The following is a 16,527-nucleotide window of genomic DNA, read 5'->3' as shown; positions in this document are numbered from 1 at the left end:
GTGAAGTTTCAAGCTGTAAGCATCTATCAACAGTTCAAATCCTTTTCCTTTGGTCTGAAATCCGTGCCAAGAGAGATTTTAAATGTGCTCTCCGGTACCATCTTCGTCAACTGCAAGGTCTTCTTTACCTTTCCCTCAGGGATCCAATTACAATTAATACCAAAATAACGAATTCCACTTTTCCCCCACCGCCAAAACCACTATTCCCACTCTCAACCCCCCCCTTTTTTTTTTTTTCAAATTCGTTTTTTTGGAATTCGTTATTTTGGAATTCGTTATTTTGGATTTGTTGTAATTGGATTCGTTATTTTGTGATTCGATATCATTACTGCATACCTCAGGGACTGGTTGACTCGAGTGTCACCTCCATCTCAGGCTCCGCTGAGTCTTTGGATGTTTGCCGACACTGACAGATCTGGGCTTCTCTGTAAATCCATCCATGACACAATGTCAAGCCACTCAGATGTCTAGCCATTATCAAATGCCAGTTGTCTGCTTTGATGAAAGCCTAAAGTCCTCCAAGACAAGAGGCGCAGAAGCACTTGCAGGAGATAAGGTCCAGTGAAGAGGATATGAGGCTCTGATAAGGGAGGGCGATGGTCCATTTGTTGTTAAGGTAGTCCAGGCATCTGCCATGTAGACCTTTAATTTGTGTTAGTTAATATTGTGGCTAAAATAGATGCACAGTCTTGTTTTCTTTATGTGATATTAACACTAGGATTAATACCGCAATAACCCCCATGTTGTGGGGGGTTTATTGTACAGAGACGTTAATGGCCCACCAGTCCGAGCCTAAGTACCTTTACTGGCCTTGTCCACACCGAAGGCGGGGGTTATGGCTATTAGCACCCCGGGGCTCCCTCCAAGTGCTAATCGTGGTTTAAAAATATTTTAATAGCACATATTGCACAAGACCAATTTCCTTACAAAAACTACAAACAAAGATGACTGCTGTGGGAAATAGTAAAAGGATTATGTGCTTTTTCTATTTCCATGTTGCAAGCAAGGAGAGGAACAAAGGGGAAGCATTGAATGCAGACTTCTACTGTGGTTAGAGTCTGGATTCCACACTTCTTGGTTGTCTAACAAGAAGAAAATATGATCTAATGTATGTTAGTAGTTTGTTTGATGTTTGTAAAAATGGTTGGTTTCTGTTTCCAACCATTGTGGCGCTTTTCCCTTGTTAGAATAGAATATGTGATTCCTTACCCTTGCCTGTTGATTGTTGACACACCAATACCCCATTGCAGAATGGGGCATAACTGGGGTTACACTATTGCCCATTGCGGAACCATGGTGCTACCTGTCAGGCCTTCCCACTGGCATTATAACCTCAACCCATTGATGCTGGCGGGAACAAAGTGGGTGGTTTCACACCATGGCAAAGTGCCCCTAGTTCAGCCTGGCACCTTCCAGTACTATTGGCCCAAGGTGCCAGTATGGCATTATGGCACCAGCGATAAACAGAGAAAATCTGAACAATTCTGTGAGGGGGGCTCCTATAGTTATCATGCAATTATGCAGCATGTGGGTTGGAGTCCGTGGGAACACCCCCCGCCCAAATGGGCTGATTGCCACAAAATTCCCCTGGTGGAATGCTGCTCTTCGCTCCCTCTCCTGGCGGTCATTTCCATCCGGCAGTCCAGGGGCCGCCACCTGGGTAGAAAAAACTGGGCAGGCTTTAAATGGGCCACTCTGCCCTTTTCCCCGCTTGCTCAGGTGGAGTGAAATTACCTATCCAATTGGATTCATCGCGGCTTTACTGCCCGGCGGCAACACTCATTGTCCAACTGGGAAGATGGTTCTAATGGCCACCGAAGGACAACATTGTTGCCTCACTAGCAAACACATTAACCTGTAACTTGGGATCTCAGCATACAGTTGCCTAAAGCGCAGAATGAGAAAATTGAGAGCATGATAACCTGCCACGACCAATACATACAGGTCTTTTTCTGTTGCTAATGATAGTCCAAACGTTTTTCATCTTCACAATATCTTTTCATTTCCTCTATGTATTGGTACCAGGGGGCGCCTCCGCGGTCCTGTAGTATATGTCATGCTCTGTTGCAAAGTTTTCATTACTCTTGGGCAGAAACTAACCTGCCTTGCAGCTGAACATTATTGCGATTACATGGAGTATATATATATTCGTTAGAATAAGGTAAAGGATGACTTCCACCTCACCAGGCCTACTGCTGTATTTACTGACAATTATAAATTAGGAAGATTTCCGTGCTCTCCCTTCATCTGGTTTTGCTGAACGGTAGACCTCTTCTACCTGTTTTCTTTGAATAGTTAATAGTCCTGATGTTTATGCACAATTGTCCATTTTATCCCACAAGTTTGTTTTTGGTGCCAATAGAAAGATGTTATGTGCGCTGTTTGTCCTATTAATTGCCTTTCACTGAGTGGGTGATCCCATTGCTCAGGAACTTCATGAATGGAGGACTGGGAGCCATATAAATCTTCACCTTCAGATAGACCTCCCTATCTACTCTCTGAATCGCATCACCAGTGCCATATACCAAAGGGCGCTCAACGAGAGGTTAATATGCATGCAGCTGCTGATTGGTAGCTGTATGCTTCTGCTTCTGACCCTGTTTTGAATAACCACCTTTGATATTCGATAGCAATCGGAAGTCCGCAATTCAGGTCATCCTATTGTGTCTCAAAGAAATTTGATTTTCCCTGTCACCGTCAAGGGAGGATATAGTCTTCACCATTTCCCCATTAAATAGTTTGTCTATCAAGGAATCCTGATGGGTTTTCAGGATATTCCTCATTAATATTCATGAGGAAAAATGTGCATACATTTAGAATTATTGTCTGCAAATGTATCTCATGAATATTAATGAGGGGTATCCTGAAAACCCGGTCTGGATCTGGCTCTCGAGGCCTGGATTTAGACAACCCTGAGTCACCAGTCCATAGATAGACTGAGGGGGCAAAAGTGCCTGATAGTAGTAGCTATAATCTGGCGACGGTTGCATGGGAAAAATATAAAATACTACTGCATGTGGACCAAAGTTCCAAACTCATATTTATTAAGTTTTCTTTTAGGGGCATGCTGTAAAAATAGAAATCCTTTCACAATTGTTTGTTAACATTGGTAATGCTATTTCCTTACAAGTGTGTTTCATATGCTTCCTAAAACGTTACCCAAGTTATCAAGTGTTCTACTTTTCTGGTAAAGAAAAATCACATCACAAGAGGAAGATTGACTAGAGATTAACTAATATTGATCATAAGCAGGGAGCGCGGGCGGGGCCCCCTGCGCGATTGCACATGAGCCCCTTGAAGAAGGAAGATGGTGGGAATGTGGTGACATTTTGCTATAAAAGAGCTCTTGGAATGTTGCACTTCTTTAAAAAAAACAGAGTCTGAAAATCTTTCTCACCTTCCCACAGAGGTAGACGATTCCGGTGTCTGGGTCGAAGAAAGGAATAAGTACCCCACTGCTAGTGTCCAACTCCTGCAGCGTCATCGGCTCTTCAAAGTTTTTCTGAAAAGTTGGAAAACAGAGTAAAAAACCCACGGAAAGACCAGTACTAATACTCGTGGGTGTGGACTGCTTCTGGTCCTTCATTAGAATCATTAGCAGCCTGCCACCAGGAAAGTCCCAGTACCAAGGTGTTTTGGCTGCGCCGCCGTGTGACAGACATCTTAACCTGTGTTAAGACACCTCAGCCAGTTCATAATGACAATTCATAACATAGCTTTTTTTAGGAATGTTTTTAAACAGGACGGCCATCTTGAAATGCACATGTGCCGCCAATTAAGATTTGGGATGCGTATTAAGAAAAATAGTAAACAGTAAACCAATTAAAAACAGATCCTGACTCTTCTCTCTTCTAATGTAGTCAATAGGACGCACATTAGTTTGTGTTTTTCAAACAATTTTTAGCATCACAGAAAAGTGCTTAGTTCCAAACGGAGAAAGTTGATGTCTGTCTTGTTTAAATACCACGTGTGGTGCTGTAAATTCCGGCACTCACAATGCCTTCCGAAACGCCAGTGGCAGATTTAATGCAGAGGCCGCACAGGCAAGTCTGATGAAAGGGCCTCAGGTGTGAGTAGGGCAGATGAGGTAACAGTGGATGGGACTTGTGACGGCCATGTGCGCCATAGTTTTGCAGGTTGAATGATTCAATGTAATTTTTGCCAAGTCCTTTTCACTGATGCAATTTTTCTCTGTTTTATGTATTTTAATTGTTCATTTATGACGCACTTAATACCAACGAGTGGTTTCTAAGCACTCGATCGGGATTGGAACCTGTGTTGCGCTGTGTTGTCTTGCTTCCAAGACAAACGTGTTGCCCCTGAGCTATCCTTACTCTCCCAGCATTGACTATTGGAGGTCTGGACATTCGGAGTGAAACCTATCTAAGTCTTGTTAAAAAAAGATCAACACCCCTTTCCAGAATCTCCTATAGTAAGGTTTTTTGTATGGTTGCTACGCTACCTGCAAAGCATCTAGCGCCAATTTGGATTTTAAGGAAATGTAGGACTTTCATAAATAGCCTCTTTACAGATTATAATCCTCCTGTTGGTGCATGGCTTTGAACGACCGGGATGAGGAACAATGTTATATATTGTATTTAATTTAGTTTTCTTCTGTTTGAGGAGAGGACCATGACTTGTAAGTCACCTGCCCATAATGGAGCTAAGGAGACAATTCATCTCATGGTGTCAATTACATAATTGGACGATATTGTTTTTATTATATAAGGCATTGTCTAACAGCCGGGGCTATAAGCGGAACTGGAGATTGCCAATAACCCACAGGCCATTTAGGGACAAAAACGTGTAAACAATATCAAGCACAACGTTTACACAGAAGTATTTTAATAGTAAATAAATATATATGTGTATTAAATAGACAGCATGGTAGCAAAGAGGGGAAAAATATGAGCAATCATTATCAGGCAAAAAAAAATCACATTAATAGGTATGGAATCCAACTGAGTATTCAATACATGCGCTGGCATGAACAAATCATCACTCCAAGAACATTGCCCAAAGATATTTTCCTAGAAATACACAGACAAATCTAACATACAGCTCTGTGCCCAATGATTTTGAAGTACAAAGCTGTCATAGATTGACAGGCTGTGGATTATCTTGCAATCCGGTGGTCGAGGGCAAATCATGGGGGTCAGCCATGGGCATGCATGTAATGACACTCACTCTGTGGTTGTCCACAAAAGCCAAACACCACGGCACCGTCTTGATCTCCACCTCTCTCTTCTATCAGTCAGAAGCGGGGGAGCAGGAAAAGACAATTCGAGGCCCTGTGACCGAGATAGCTCTCAAAGTTCACAAGCATTTGGGGTCGTTGATGATTATCGGTAGGCTAGATAAAAATGCCTTCAAAAGACGTAATTTTCAAATCTACACTCTGTTTTAGCCCGTTTTGTTAAATTGGCAAATCAGTTCAAGGTATGACCAGAATCAGAGGAGTCTGTGGATCGGCAAAGACTGTGTGTGTAACGTACGTCTGCCAGAGGGCCACGATCATGACTCATGTGCGCCTTTGATGCGTTTCCTACCAAGGATTCTAAGACCGTGAATAGAAGAACATTGACCATCTTGTACTGTGACACTGTGTTGAACACTGGTGAGTGAGGTCTCTGTCAAGGCCGCACTCAATGATGATTCCTCCAGTGATGGCCGACAGTCATCGACCCCCATCGAGCCACAATTTATAGAGACTTCGAAAAGTGAATTATACTGTTTATAAGAGACATTCTTGAAATTTGCTAAGACAACTAAAGTGTTCCACTGAAACTTCCCCAATAATATGAATCATACAAAATCCTTGTGCTTTGCAGGCATGCAGCTTCACAAAATAGCCACCAACATCTTCAAGGCCAAGCAGCAGAGGGGTCGGGGGGGGGGGCATTTGAACAGGTCGACTTCAAAGCGTTAAACTATTTGCAAGTCTTCGTCGACCCTTGAAAAGATTGAAGAAACTTGACACCCAGAAACAGCAATGCACTCAAAAGATGAAGGACATTGGTTATTTAGCCGCAGCCTTTTCTTCTGATAATAGTCACAGGCTTTAAGAATGTCAAAAGGAATGGAATCTAAATGGTCTTAGAACAGCCCATTTCAGAGAGTTGCAGAATACTCTTTTTAAGTAAAATAAAATCAGGCACAATAATGCGAAAGTCGTTCCATATAAAGACAGCATATGCAGAGCAGATGACGAAGAGCCACAACTTGTGTAATATTTTGAGAAGACAAATGGGGACATTAGATGAGCCCTCATTTGAAGAGGAGCCTAATCTGGAGAAGCTGTTCACCACCATAGGATTTAGCTGCAAATAGCATACACATACAGAAATATGCACAGGGATGCAGGACAGAATAACATCTAAATAGGAGATGAACTCATGCAAAACACAGATGTCTGGTGGAATCTTTGACACCAGAGCAATTGGGTGCTCAATAGTGTGAGATGTTCCCAAAGCAATACAACCTGGTTTAAACCACATCAACAAGATTTGAGCTTGGAAAAACTCTGAGGAAAAAAACATTCAAGCGCATTAGGGTCCTACCTATTAACCTGAACATCCATCTCTAAAAGATAGCGCAGTGATAAAAAAATAATGACATTGGTGCATCAAGTACCCCCTCCTCCCTTCGGTCGAGGAAAGCAAGAAGGTGGAGGTCATTGTGTGAAAAAAAGTGTCCAATGGCTGCTTTGGCTCAGACAGTGGCCAATTCCACTGTCATGGTATCCAAAGGTGGCAGAGATTGTGGGATAAAATAGAAGATTTGTTTACATTTTTACCAGAAGAACATAGAGTAAGAGGGGAACAGGCTCTCAAATACTTGCATGAAAGCTTCCCAGAATGTCTGGAATGCTGCATCTGTTACTGCGAAACATGTGGATTTCATTTAATCAGATAGTTTCAAGAATGACCTCATGCCGTTTCAAGGATGACCTCATGCAGTAACAGTAAGTTATGCATGCAGTATTTGCTTCAGAAAATCCACCAATCTCGTAGCAATGGGAGCCTGGGTGGTGAAGAAAATCAACAGCAGTGTGAGGTTCATCCGCACAATTTGCTATAAAGCTCCCTTCTGATTGATAACAACCAATACCTATTGAAGCACTGTTTAAATCTGATACAAACCTCCTTAACCCCACATGGCTGCAGTCAAATAAACTCTGGGATCTCTAATCTTTCTGGAACCCCTAACCTGGAACAACCAGTTTCCCCGGAATTCTCATATTACTCAAATATGGAAGGGGGTACTCTGACTTCGCCCAAGAGGTCAATCCTCAATGCACCCCTAGGGAGGCCCTGGTGACCGCAGGCTCCTCTTTGGACTTGATTTTAGCCAAACATGATGTTTTACTTCTGCTTTGCTCCAAGCTGGCTGAGGATAATTCCTCAATTAAACATATGGTCGCTCAGATTTCTTCCCTAGTGCAAGAACAACCTCAGATCAACAGAGCCATGCCCTCTCTCATTAGTGACACGTCTTCCAACAAATCACAGCAGAGAAAGAACGACCTGGACAAGGCCGTGCCAGCTCGGTCTGGTAAATCAAGCGCTCCGCCAGCTTTTGTGCCACAAAAGAACGAGTCCCCTAATCCGGTGGTCCTGCATGGCTTCCCTTTGAGAGTAGCAGTGCTATCACATAAACAAGCACTCCTTGCTGACCCAGGAGTACCCATGAGGAAAAAAAAGAGGTGCAGGACAAAGTCCGGTGGAGTGCCCACCCCCAATTCCGGGGTTGACACAGGATATGTTAGCTGTTGAGCCTCCAACACATAAACCTCTGAGCCCCCATGTGGGCATGGGGGCTCAGAGGTTTATGTGGCAGTAAATACTTCTTTGGATGGAGCCAGTCACCAAGTGACATTGCATGGACCTTTGAATAAAAGGATCCCCACTTCTGATCTCATGGCCACCCATAGACAGCCTCTTGATATCATCAGGGCCTCTAATGCACCTGTCGCCACAGACTATCACATCATGGAAGGGCACCACAATGGCCATACTGCTATGGCCTCCAGCTTGGAACCTCCCCTGCCTAATCAAAACTGGGAGGGGTATGCAGGGCAGCATGGCAATCCTGTGTGGAGACTGGGAACAGGCCCTCCATGGAAGAGAGAACATTTCTGGAACCCGTTAGGAAACGGGCTCAATTTAAATTCATTAAGACTGTGGAAATTGAACCATCTGCAGCTAGTCCTTTCTTAAACCGAACTCAGTTACATTCCAGACCTCTATGGACTCACTTCGACATTGTGAGCCTCGAACTTCTACTTTATCACAGTGCTACCAATTGGGTACTCATGAAATGTGCTCCCACCTTGATTGCTGACTGTGTGTGTAAAAATGCTAATCTATTTTATAATGCAGGTTTTGACATCTTTTCTTTCTTCCGAGCCGCAGGTTAAGGGGACTGCCCCGAGGTTCTCGCACCGTAAGGGTAGGTTGAGTGGCAATTGGTCCTGTGTGCTCACCTTGGCCTGAATGCTGATGAGTCAACCTGTCCCATTCACCTTACCCTCCTGCAACTCATGGGGCCATCGCTCGTTTCTTGCTAATCCCTTGGGAATAAAAGACCTATTGTCTGCTCACATTTTCTGTCTTCAGGAAACATGGCTCACTTCTCCCTTCTGCTTGAATGGCTACTCTTTGTTTTTTCGCCTCTCCCCTCCTACACTATTGGGCCGCCCCAAAGGGGGGGCTATGTATTGGTGTTAGATCTGCTTACTCCCCTATTACTTTTTGAGCCATCTGGGAGGCGGAGAATTGTTTGGCTGTTACCATACCTGATTGATTGGCCAGTAATGGGGGCACCTTGGTGGTTACATTATATGAACCCCCTAGGGGGTCAACAACGACTAACCTTGTGTACAATGTATATGACACCTTGTATGCCTGGTTTGGGCAAGTAAAGGGGGGTATGGCATATGACAGTTAATCCACTCCTGGATAACAATTTATGACGCGCACATTTTCTGGCATATGCTAGGAGTCTTCCGAGTTAATGGGGCAACCCATGAAGTCTGTTGTGTCCCCAAGGCTGACTGGGGCAGTTAACTCCTGGACCATTATTATTCTGCCAACGAGCGTAGTAGCACCGATACTAGAATTTCAATGTCTAATACCTGAGTCTGGTCTCACATGACGATGGCTGATTTGAGGCAATGATTAAGAAATCCAAACCCTCACGGGCCAATGGCTCGGATGGCCTTTGCAATGCTGTTTTGAAGATGAATCCCGCATTTTGGGCTGCATTATTACAAAGTCTCTTTCTTTGCTAATGCAAGGACTGTGATATTCCACAATTCTGGCGGGATTCGATCTTGGTCCCGGTTTTGAAACGATGATCACGTGTGAATGCAACTTGTTATCACCTTCTAGCTATGCTAGATTGTAGCTGCAAATATTCGGCGGGATTGCTTCTTAATCTGTTGACCGAGTGGGTGGAAAGAGAGCATTTACTCGGGCCACATCAGTCTGTTTTTAGAAAGGGTTTTAACACCTCCCATTCCATTTGGAGCCTCCAGACACTTACATTGGATGGATATAGTTACCCGGACATGCCATTGTATCTATGCTTTGTGGATTATAGTGCAGCCTTTGACAGTGTGATCTGCCCTCGATTATGGGATAAATTGACGGCAGGGAGCATAGATTCCTCCCTACCGTACTGCATAAAGCTTCTGTACTGTGATACTAGCATAAGGGTCAACATATTGCAGGAGGGGGCACTGTCAAGGTCTTTTAGCACAAATAGGGTTCTTAAGCAGGGGTGTGCCTTGGCACCATTCTTATATAATCTATATGTTTGAGACCTGCACCAGTCCTTTAAATTGGTCCGTAATTTTCCTCCTAGGTTTGGCACGGAGGAGATAGTCGGTCTCATGGACGCCGATGACAATGTGGTTATGGACAGGACCGCCATGGGATTACAGCATTCGTTAAATGCACTTCGGGCCTACTCAAATAATAACGGCCTGCAAATAAATATTCCCAAAATCAAGGTTATGAGTTGTGTCAGCAGGATTAAGGGTAGGAAGGTATTCCCTTGGGTATTGGATAATGTTAGGTTGGAGCCTGTCCTCACTTACAAGTATCATGCTGTATTTTTGCAGGCTTCTCCATCCCTGGCTCATCTGGAGGAGGGTATTGTATTTAAAACTTGTGCCAAGTGGCTGGCAATTGGGCGGGTCAACTTATAATGGGGGAGCATCCGTCGAAGCACTTGTTATCGGATATAGGGTGCCCATCATACCCACTATCATGTATGCCCTTGAGGTCTTTCCATGTAAGGCCTATCATGGCTCCGGTACTGGTGGCCAAGATCCTTCGGTCCATTCTGAATCTTCCTAGTTGTGTCCCCGTGGAGGCCGTACGACTGGAGTTGGGCCTCCACTCACTTTTGTCTTCCTGGAAAATCGCGGATTTTAAGCTATGTGCAGAGGTTAAATATAATTGGCGTGCTACGCCCTTGCTGCTATTCTCCACATTAGAACACAATGATCTCTGACAAAAAAGCTTATGGTTTAGGGAATTGGAGGCAACGGTGGGCGTACATTGTCGTGATATTAACCTATTTTGCCATAATACGAGTGACAACCCCTTATTTTTGAGTAGGCTTAGTGCCAAATCCCATATATTTGACTGTATCTGATCCCTCAGCATATTGGCAGAGACACACAAGTATGCCATTTACACCCAACAGGGTTTATTTGAGGACACCCCAGGCAAATATCTTGCGTCACTTCGATTACCGGCATCCACAAGATTTATACTTTACTTCTGTTTCAACCTAGTGCCGCTACTAGCTTATACAGGGGCCTGGAGGGGGGTCATTAGGGAGGCTCACCTCTGTCGGCTCTGTCTTGCTCATGTGGAAACAGCCCGCCATGTTCTGACCAATTGCAGGGTTTTTAATGCTTTATTTTTAAAGGGCTATGGCTAATTTGTTAATTTTGAATCTGATCAGTTATGGAGCATGCTCTATTCTGGCGAATCTCATGTTATTTCTGCCTATGTGTGGCTTAAAATTAACAAAGATCACAACATTTTTAAGTAATACAACGGTTTTAAGTAACCCCCTTAGGTAAGTTTAGGTGAATGACCAATCAATTGTGTAATTTCAGAAATGTCTAACCAGGAATTGTATTATGAAATGAAAAGTTTTCAAGTTTCAGTATGAAATAGAACCTGAAATAAGACGTCTTTTTAGCTGTATTTTATAGTTGTTTTTAGATTTACTTCTGTGCTATTTTAAATCTTTGGTGTACTGACATTTTATGTCTTGTGTACAAAAAGACCAATTGTGTCTTAAATGCACATAATAAAAAAAGAAAGGATATTCACCTTTTGTAATTAAGACTGTGCAGCATAATTATAGAAAATAGATACAGAAAAGAACACATTCGCGAGGGCAATGTTATTCTTAATTCCATAGAAAACTGGCCAACTAAGGCAATATAGCCACAGGGTGAGGTATTCATAGATTGAATATGCCTACACCATAAGATGACATTTCGTTTTTACAAGCAGCCAACATCACTACAACAATCAATTAGATTCCCTCCCTCCCTCCTTCCTTCCCTGCCTCCCTTCCTTCCTTCCTTGCCCTTTCTCTTGCCCTTACTTATGCCCTCTCGCTTTCTCTTGCCCTCTTTCTCTTCCTTTCTATCACCCTCTTTCTCTCACCCATGTTCCCTTGCCATCTTTCATCCTCTTTCACCATTTTCCTATATTTCTTTCACTCCTCCCTCCTTCCTTCCCTGCCTCCCTCCCTCCCTCCTTCCCTCCTTCCTTCCCTGCCTCCCTCCCTCCCTCCCTCCTTCCTTCCCTGCCTGCCTCCCTCCCTCCCTCCCTCCCTTCCTTCCTTCCTTCCTCGCCCTTTTGTTTGCCCTTTCTCTTGCCCTTACTTATGCCCTCTCGCTTTCTCTTGCCCTCTTTCTCTTCCTTTCTATCACCCTCTTTCTCTCACCCATGTTCCCTTGCCATCTTTCATCCTCTTTCACCATTTTCCTATATTTCTTTCACTCCTCCCTCCTTCCTTCCCTGCCTCCCTCCCTCCCTCCCTCCCTCCTTCCTTCCCTGCCTCCCTCCCTCCCTCCCTCCTGCCTCCCTCCTTCCCTGCCTCCCTCCCTTCCTTCCTTCCTTCCTCCCTCCCTCCCTCCCTCCCTCCCTCCCTCCCTCCCTCCCTCCTTCCTTCCCTACCTCCCTCCCTCCCTCCCTCCTGCCTCCCTCCCTCCCTCCCTCCCTCCCTCCTTCCCTGCCTCCCTCCCTTCCTTCCTTCCTCGCCCTTTCTCTTGCCCTTACGTATGCCCTCTCGCTTTCTCTTGCCCTCTTTCTCTTCCTTTCTAGCACCCTCTTTCTCTCACCCATGTTCCCTTGCCATCTTTCATCCTCTTTCACCATTTTCCTATATTTATTTCACTCCTCCCTCCTTCCTTTGTTTCTTTTTTGTTTTTGCACATTCTGCTTTATTAAGTAGTCATCAGAAGAATACACACAATACTACTTTACTAAACAGCCAAATCTGCTTTACCCTACCATCCTGCTCCTCCCCCGCCTGCGGTAGAAAACACCCCTGATCCAAATACAAACCAATTATCTCTATAATCGTATAACCAGATCGCTGTGACAGACCAATGTGTCTTGAGGGGTCATGAACAATTTAGCAGCAGGTTCACCTAAGATCTACTTCCCGTCAGGGTGAGTTACAAATCGATGCGGGTGTGGGGGGAGGGCAGAGACCGTTCCAGTTCTCTTGATGTCCGGGTGTCATGGAACATAGCAGTGATGTTTTCCATCTCATATATTTCCCCTGCCTTAGAGGCCCACTCTCTTTCATTCAGCGAGGTTTTCCTTTTCCATGCGATATAAATAACAACCGCATGTGCCAGTAAGTGACGAAAGGGAAGAGGATTGTCTTCTTAACATTCATCTTAAACCCAGATAGGGCCGCAGATCCATTAATGGCCCCTCCCCGCATCCTCTTAACTTGTCCCACCCTCCCCTCTCCTGCACCTGTCTGCACACTTGCATAATCTGAATGCACCATGCCGTGAAGATCGTCTATCTGTTTTTCCCTTGTCTCCCCTCCGTGCATGGTGGCGCCTCAATGCACTTGGAAAAACGGCACAATCGCCGTCAGACCTATTTGCGGTTATCGACACTCTTAATTGCATTGTATGCTCTTGTTCTATTCACCCCCTCTACCCGCGCAGACTTGTATCATTCAGAAATTCAAGGGCTCTGAGTCACTGCTGTTTTTTCCCTTGTTCCCTCCCTCTTTGAGCGCTTTGAAACACTTGCTTTGTGTATAGGCACTTTACAAATAAACAATACCATTCCACACCAGTGCTGCGGGGATGGAGGTATGTGGGTTTCGCAAGTGTAGCAAGATGTCATCTGAATACATTCCCAACTTTAATTTTCTATCACCCACCCTTATACCTTCTGTCCCAACCCTACTTCTCAGCCAGAGGCTCAAGTGACAGAGCAAAGAGTAGTGGGGAAAGTGGGCCGCCCTGCCTGGTTCCCCTCTGGGCCGACATATTCCCGCTCACTACCACCCATGCCCTCGGATCTGTGTGCAATGCCCGTATTCCATTCAGAGTCCTTCTCCCAAAGCTGAATTTCATCAATACTAACTGTCAGTCTAGCCGATCAAAGCCTATTGTCCACATCAAAAGCAAGGAGTCTGACTTTCTTTCATTTCATCTTTCCTTCAATTTTCATTTCTTTCCTTCATTCCATCCATCTCTTTCTTTTTTTCTATCCAACATTCCTTCTGTAAATCATTAATTCTTTGTGTCCTTGCTTATTTCCTCATTCCATCTTTCTGTTTCCCTTTGTTTTATTTTCCTTTTGGTTGTCCCTCTTTTTTCTTTTGCTCTCTCCTTTTCTTTATTTTTCTTTTTCTCCCATTGTCTTTCTACATCTTTATCTTTCTCTCCCTTTCAGCCTTTGGCTTTTACGTTAATTCTTTCATTCCTTCTTTTGTTCCATCTCTCCTACCTTCTTTGCCCTTTCTCCTTTTTCTTGCTCTTTCTGTCTTTCCTTCTCTGTTACTTCTGCTCTTTATTTCTTTTTCTCTTTCACTCTCTTTGGATCAGGCTTGCCATCATTTTCTCCCTCCATTTATTCAATGTTTCCACCATTTTTAAAGTGATAATCAAACATGACCCTTTGAACATTTACATTGCTTCCAGTTGTTGTCAGTGCGGTTTTCTAGTGGGCCGTGCATTAGAAGATCTGACAAATGGAACGGACATATTGGCTATGTATTTAAAGAAAGAAAGACCATTCTATTTCCTGTCATTTAATATGATAATTAGAGCAATAATCGGAGCAATAACGTATCACGTTCTATGAATGGCAGCAACGTCTTTGCATTTCTACAACCTGGAATAACATACTGGTTGGACGTTTTACCTGCAAAGGGAGCCTTTTACGTAAGGCAACAAACAGTTCACAATGTAACAACATCCTTTCATATTAGTTATGTATTTATCTGATCATTAATTATTCCGTTCTTTCTTTCTCTCATTTAACTAATTGAGAGATCTCTTTTCATTGGTCTTTCACTCATTTAACTAATAAATATCTCTTTTCACTGGTCTTTGTCTCATTTAACCAATAAATATATATTTTCATTGGTCTTTCTCTCAGTTAACTACTGGAGATCTCTTTTCATTGGTCTTTCATTTAACCAATAAAGATCTCTTTTCATTGGTCTTTCTCTCATTTAACCAATAAAGATATCTGTTCATTGGTCTTTCTCTCATTTAACCAATAAAGATATCTGTTCATTGGTCTTTCTCTCATTTAACCAATAAAGATATCTGTTCATTGGTCTTTCTCTCATTTAACCAATAAAGATATCTGTTCATTGGTCTTTCTCTAATTTAACCAACAGAGATCTCTTTTCATTGGCCTTTCTCTCATTTAACTAATATAGATCTCTTTTCATTGGTCTTTCATTTAACCAATAAAGATCTCTTTTCATTGGTCTTTCTCTCATTTAACCAATAAAGATATCTTTTAATTGGTCTTTCTCTCATTTAACCAATAAAGATATCTGTTCATTGGTCTTTCTCTCATTTAACCAATAAAGATATCTGTTCATTGGTCTTTCTCTCATTTAACCAATAAAGATATCTGTTCATTGGTCTTTCTCTCATTTAACCAATAAAGATATATTTTAATTGGTCTTTCTCTCATTTAACCAATAAAGATATCTGTTCATTGGTCTTTCACTCATTTAACCAATAAAGATATCTGTTCATTGGTCTTTCTCTCATTTAACCAATAAAGATATCTGTTCATTGGTCTTTCTCTCAGTTAACTACTAGAGATCTCTTTTCATTGGTCTTTCATTTAACCAATAAAGATCTCTTTTCATTGGTCTTTCTTTCATTTAACCAATAAAGATATCTGTTCATTGGTCTTTCTCTCATTTAGCCAATAAAGATATCTGTTCATTGGTCTTTCTCTCATTTAACTAATAAAGATATCTGTTCATTGGTCTTTCTCTCATTTAACTAATAAAGATATCTGTTCATTGGTCTTTCTCTCATTTAACTAATAAAGATATCTGTTCGTTGGTCTTTCTCTCATTTAACTAATAAAGATATCTGTTCATTGGTCTTTCTCTCATTTAACTAATAAAGATATCTGTCCATTGGTCTTTCTCTCATTTGACTAACAGAGATCTCTTTTCATTGGTCTTTTTGACGGCATTCAATGGTGATGGGGAGGGATTTGGATAAAGTTCTCTGGAATTAAATTACTTTGTAAGCTCCTTATAGATGTAGTTGAAGCAACACACAGAGGTGGATTTTTAGTCCCCCTCCCCCCCAAACTTCCCACGGTAGCATTTCCAAACCTGGTTTCTATAGACAACAGCTGGGGGTATATGCGGGTCGTGCTGTTTGGCAGAAACATAAAGAGAACATATGTCCATCCACTGAGCTGGAGGTATTGTATGTTTTGTTGCAGTGTAAACCAGTGTGCTATATATCAGCCTTCCTTCAGACACCATCATTTCAGCTTTCACTTCATTACTCTATAGCGATTGTCTGGGCTAAGTATGGGGCTGCTACGTGCTCTGAAAGGTTTATTTTTAAATCCAATAGTGGGATACATCGATTGTAAAAAATTAAAGTAACAAGTAACGTGACTTGTGTTTGTATTCGCTGGCTCCTGATGACGCAGTTTAGCTCATCAAAATGCTCTGCTTTGGCCACTCTGCTTTTGTAGAAAACTGAACCCTCGCGCAAAATTCAGAAAATCAAACCTTACTGTCCAACCAGGCAATTAAGTTCCACCGGTTTCGTAAAAATCGCCCCAATCACACCCAGGCAATTCTTAAAGAAAAGGACCTGCGACAGATCTCGTGCACAGGCACGTGCTACCCCAGGCAACGGCCTCATCTACCTGTAAGATCTGCGCAAACCCATCTCAGGTACAGAAAACTGTTTAGGTTCTGGTTGTTCAGGAGAGCCTTTGGCTGTTGAGCTGG

The 16,527-nt window shown here is 43.0% G+C and overlaps 1 protein-coding gene across 1 annotated transcript in view; it reads right to left on the bottom strand.

Annotated features, from left to right (window-relative positions):
* LOC138581046 (coronin-1A-like) overlaps nucleotides 1-16,527 on the bottom strand; it is a 170,789-nt gene that overhangs the window by 32,190 nt on the left and 122,072 nt on the right. The window contains exon 7 of the mRNA XM_069652073.1: nucleotides 3,398-3,502. Within this exon, the coding sequence (XP_069508174.1) occupies nucleotides 3,398-3,502 (105 nt within the window). The remainder of the gene's footprint in view (nucleotides 1-3,397; nucleotides 3,503-16,527) is intronic.

The sequence above is a fragment of the Ambystoma mexicanum genome, chromosome 3p (assembly GCF_040938575.1).
Source record: "Ambystoma mexicanum isolate Mex_15411 chromosome 3p, UKY_AmexF1_1, whole genome shotgun sequence".
In the NCBI taxonomy this organism is placed as follows: domain Eukaryota; kingdom Metazoa; phylum Chordata; class Amphibia; order Caudata; family Ambystomatidae; genus Ambystoma; species Ambystoma mexicanum.
This window is presented reverse-complemented; position numbering and strand designations above follow the sequence as displayed.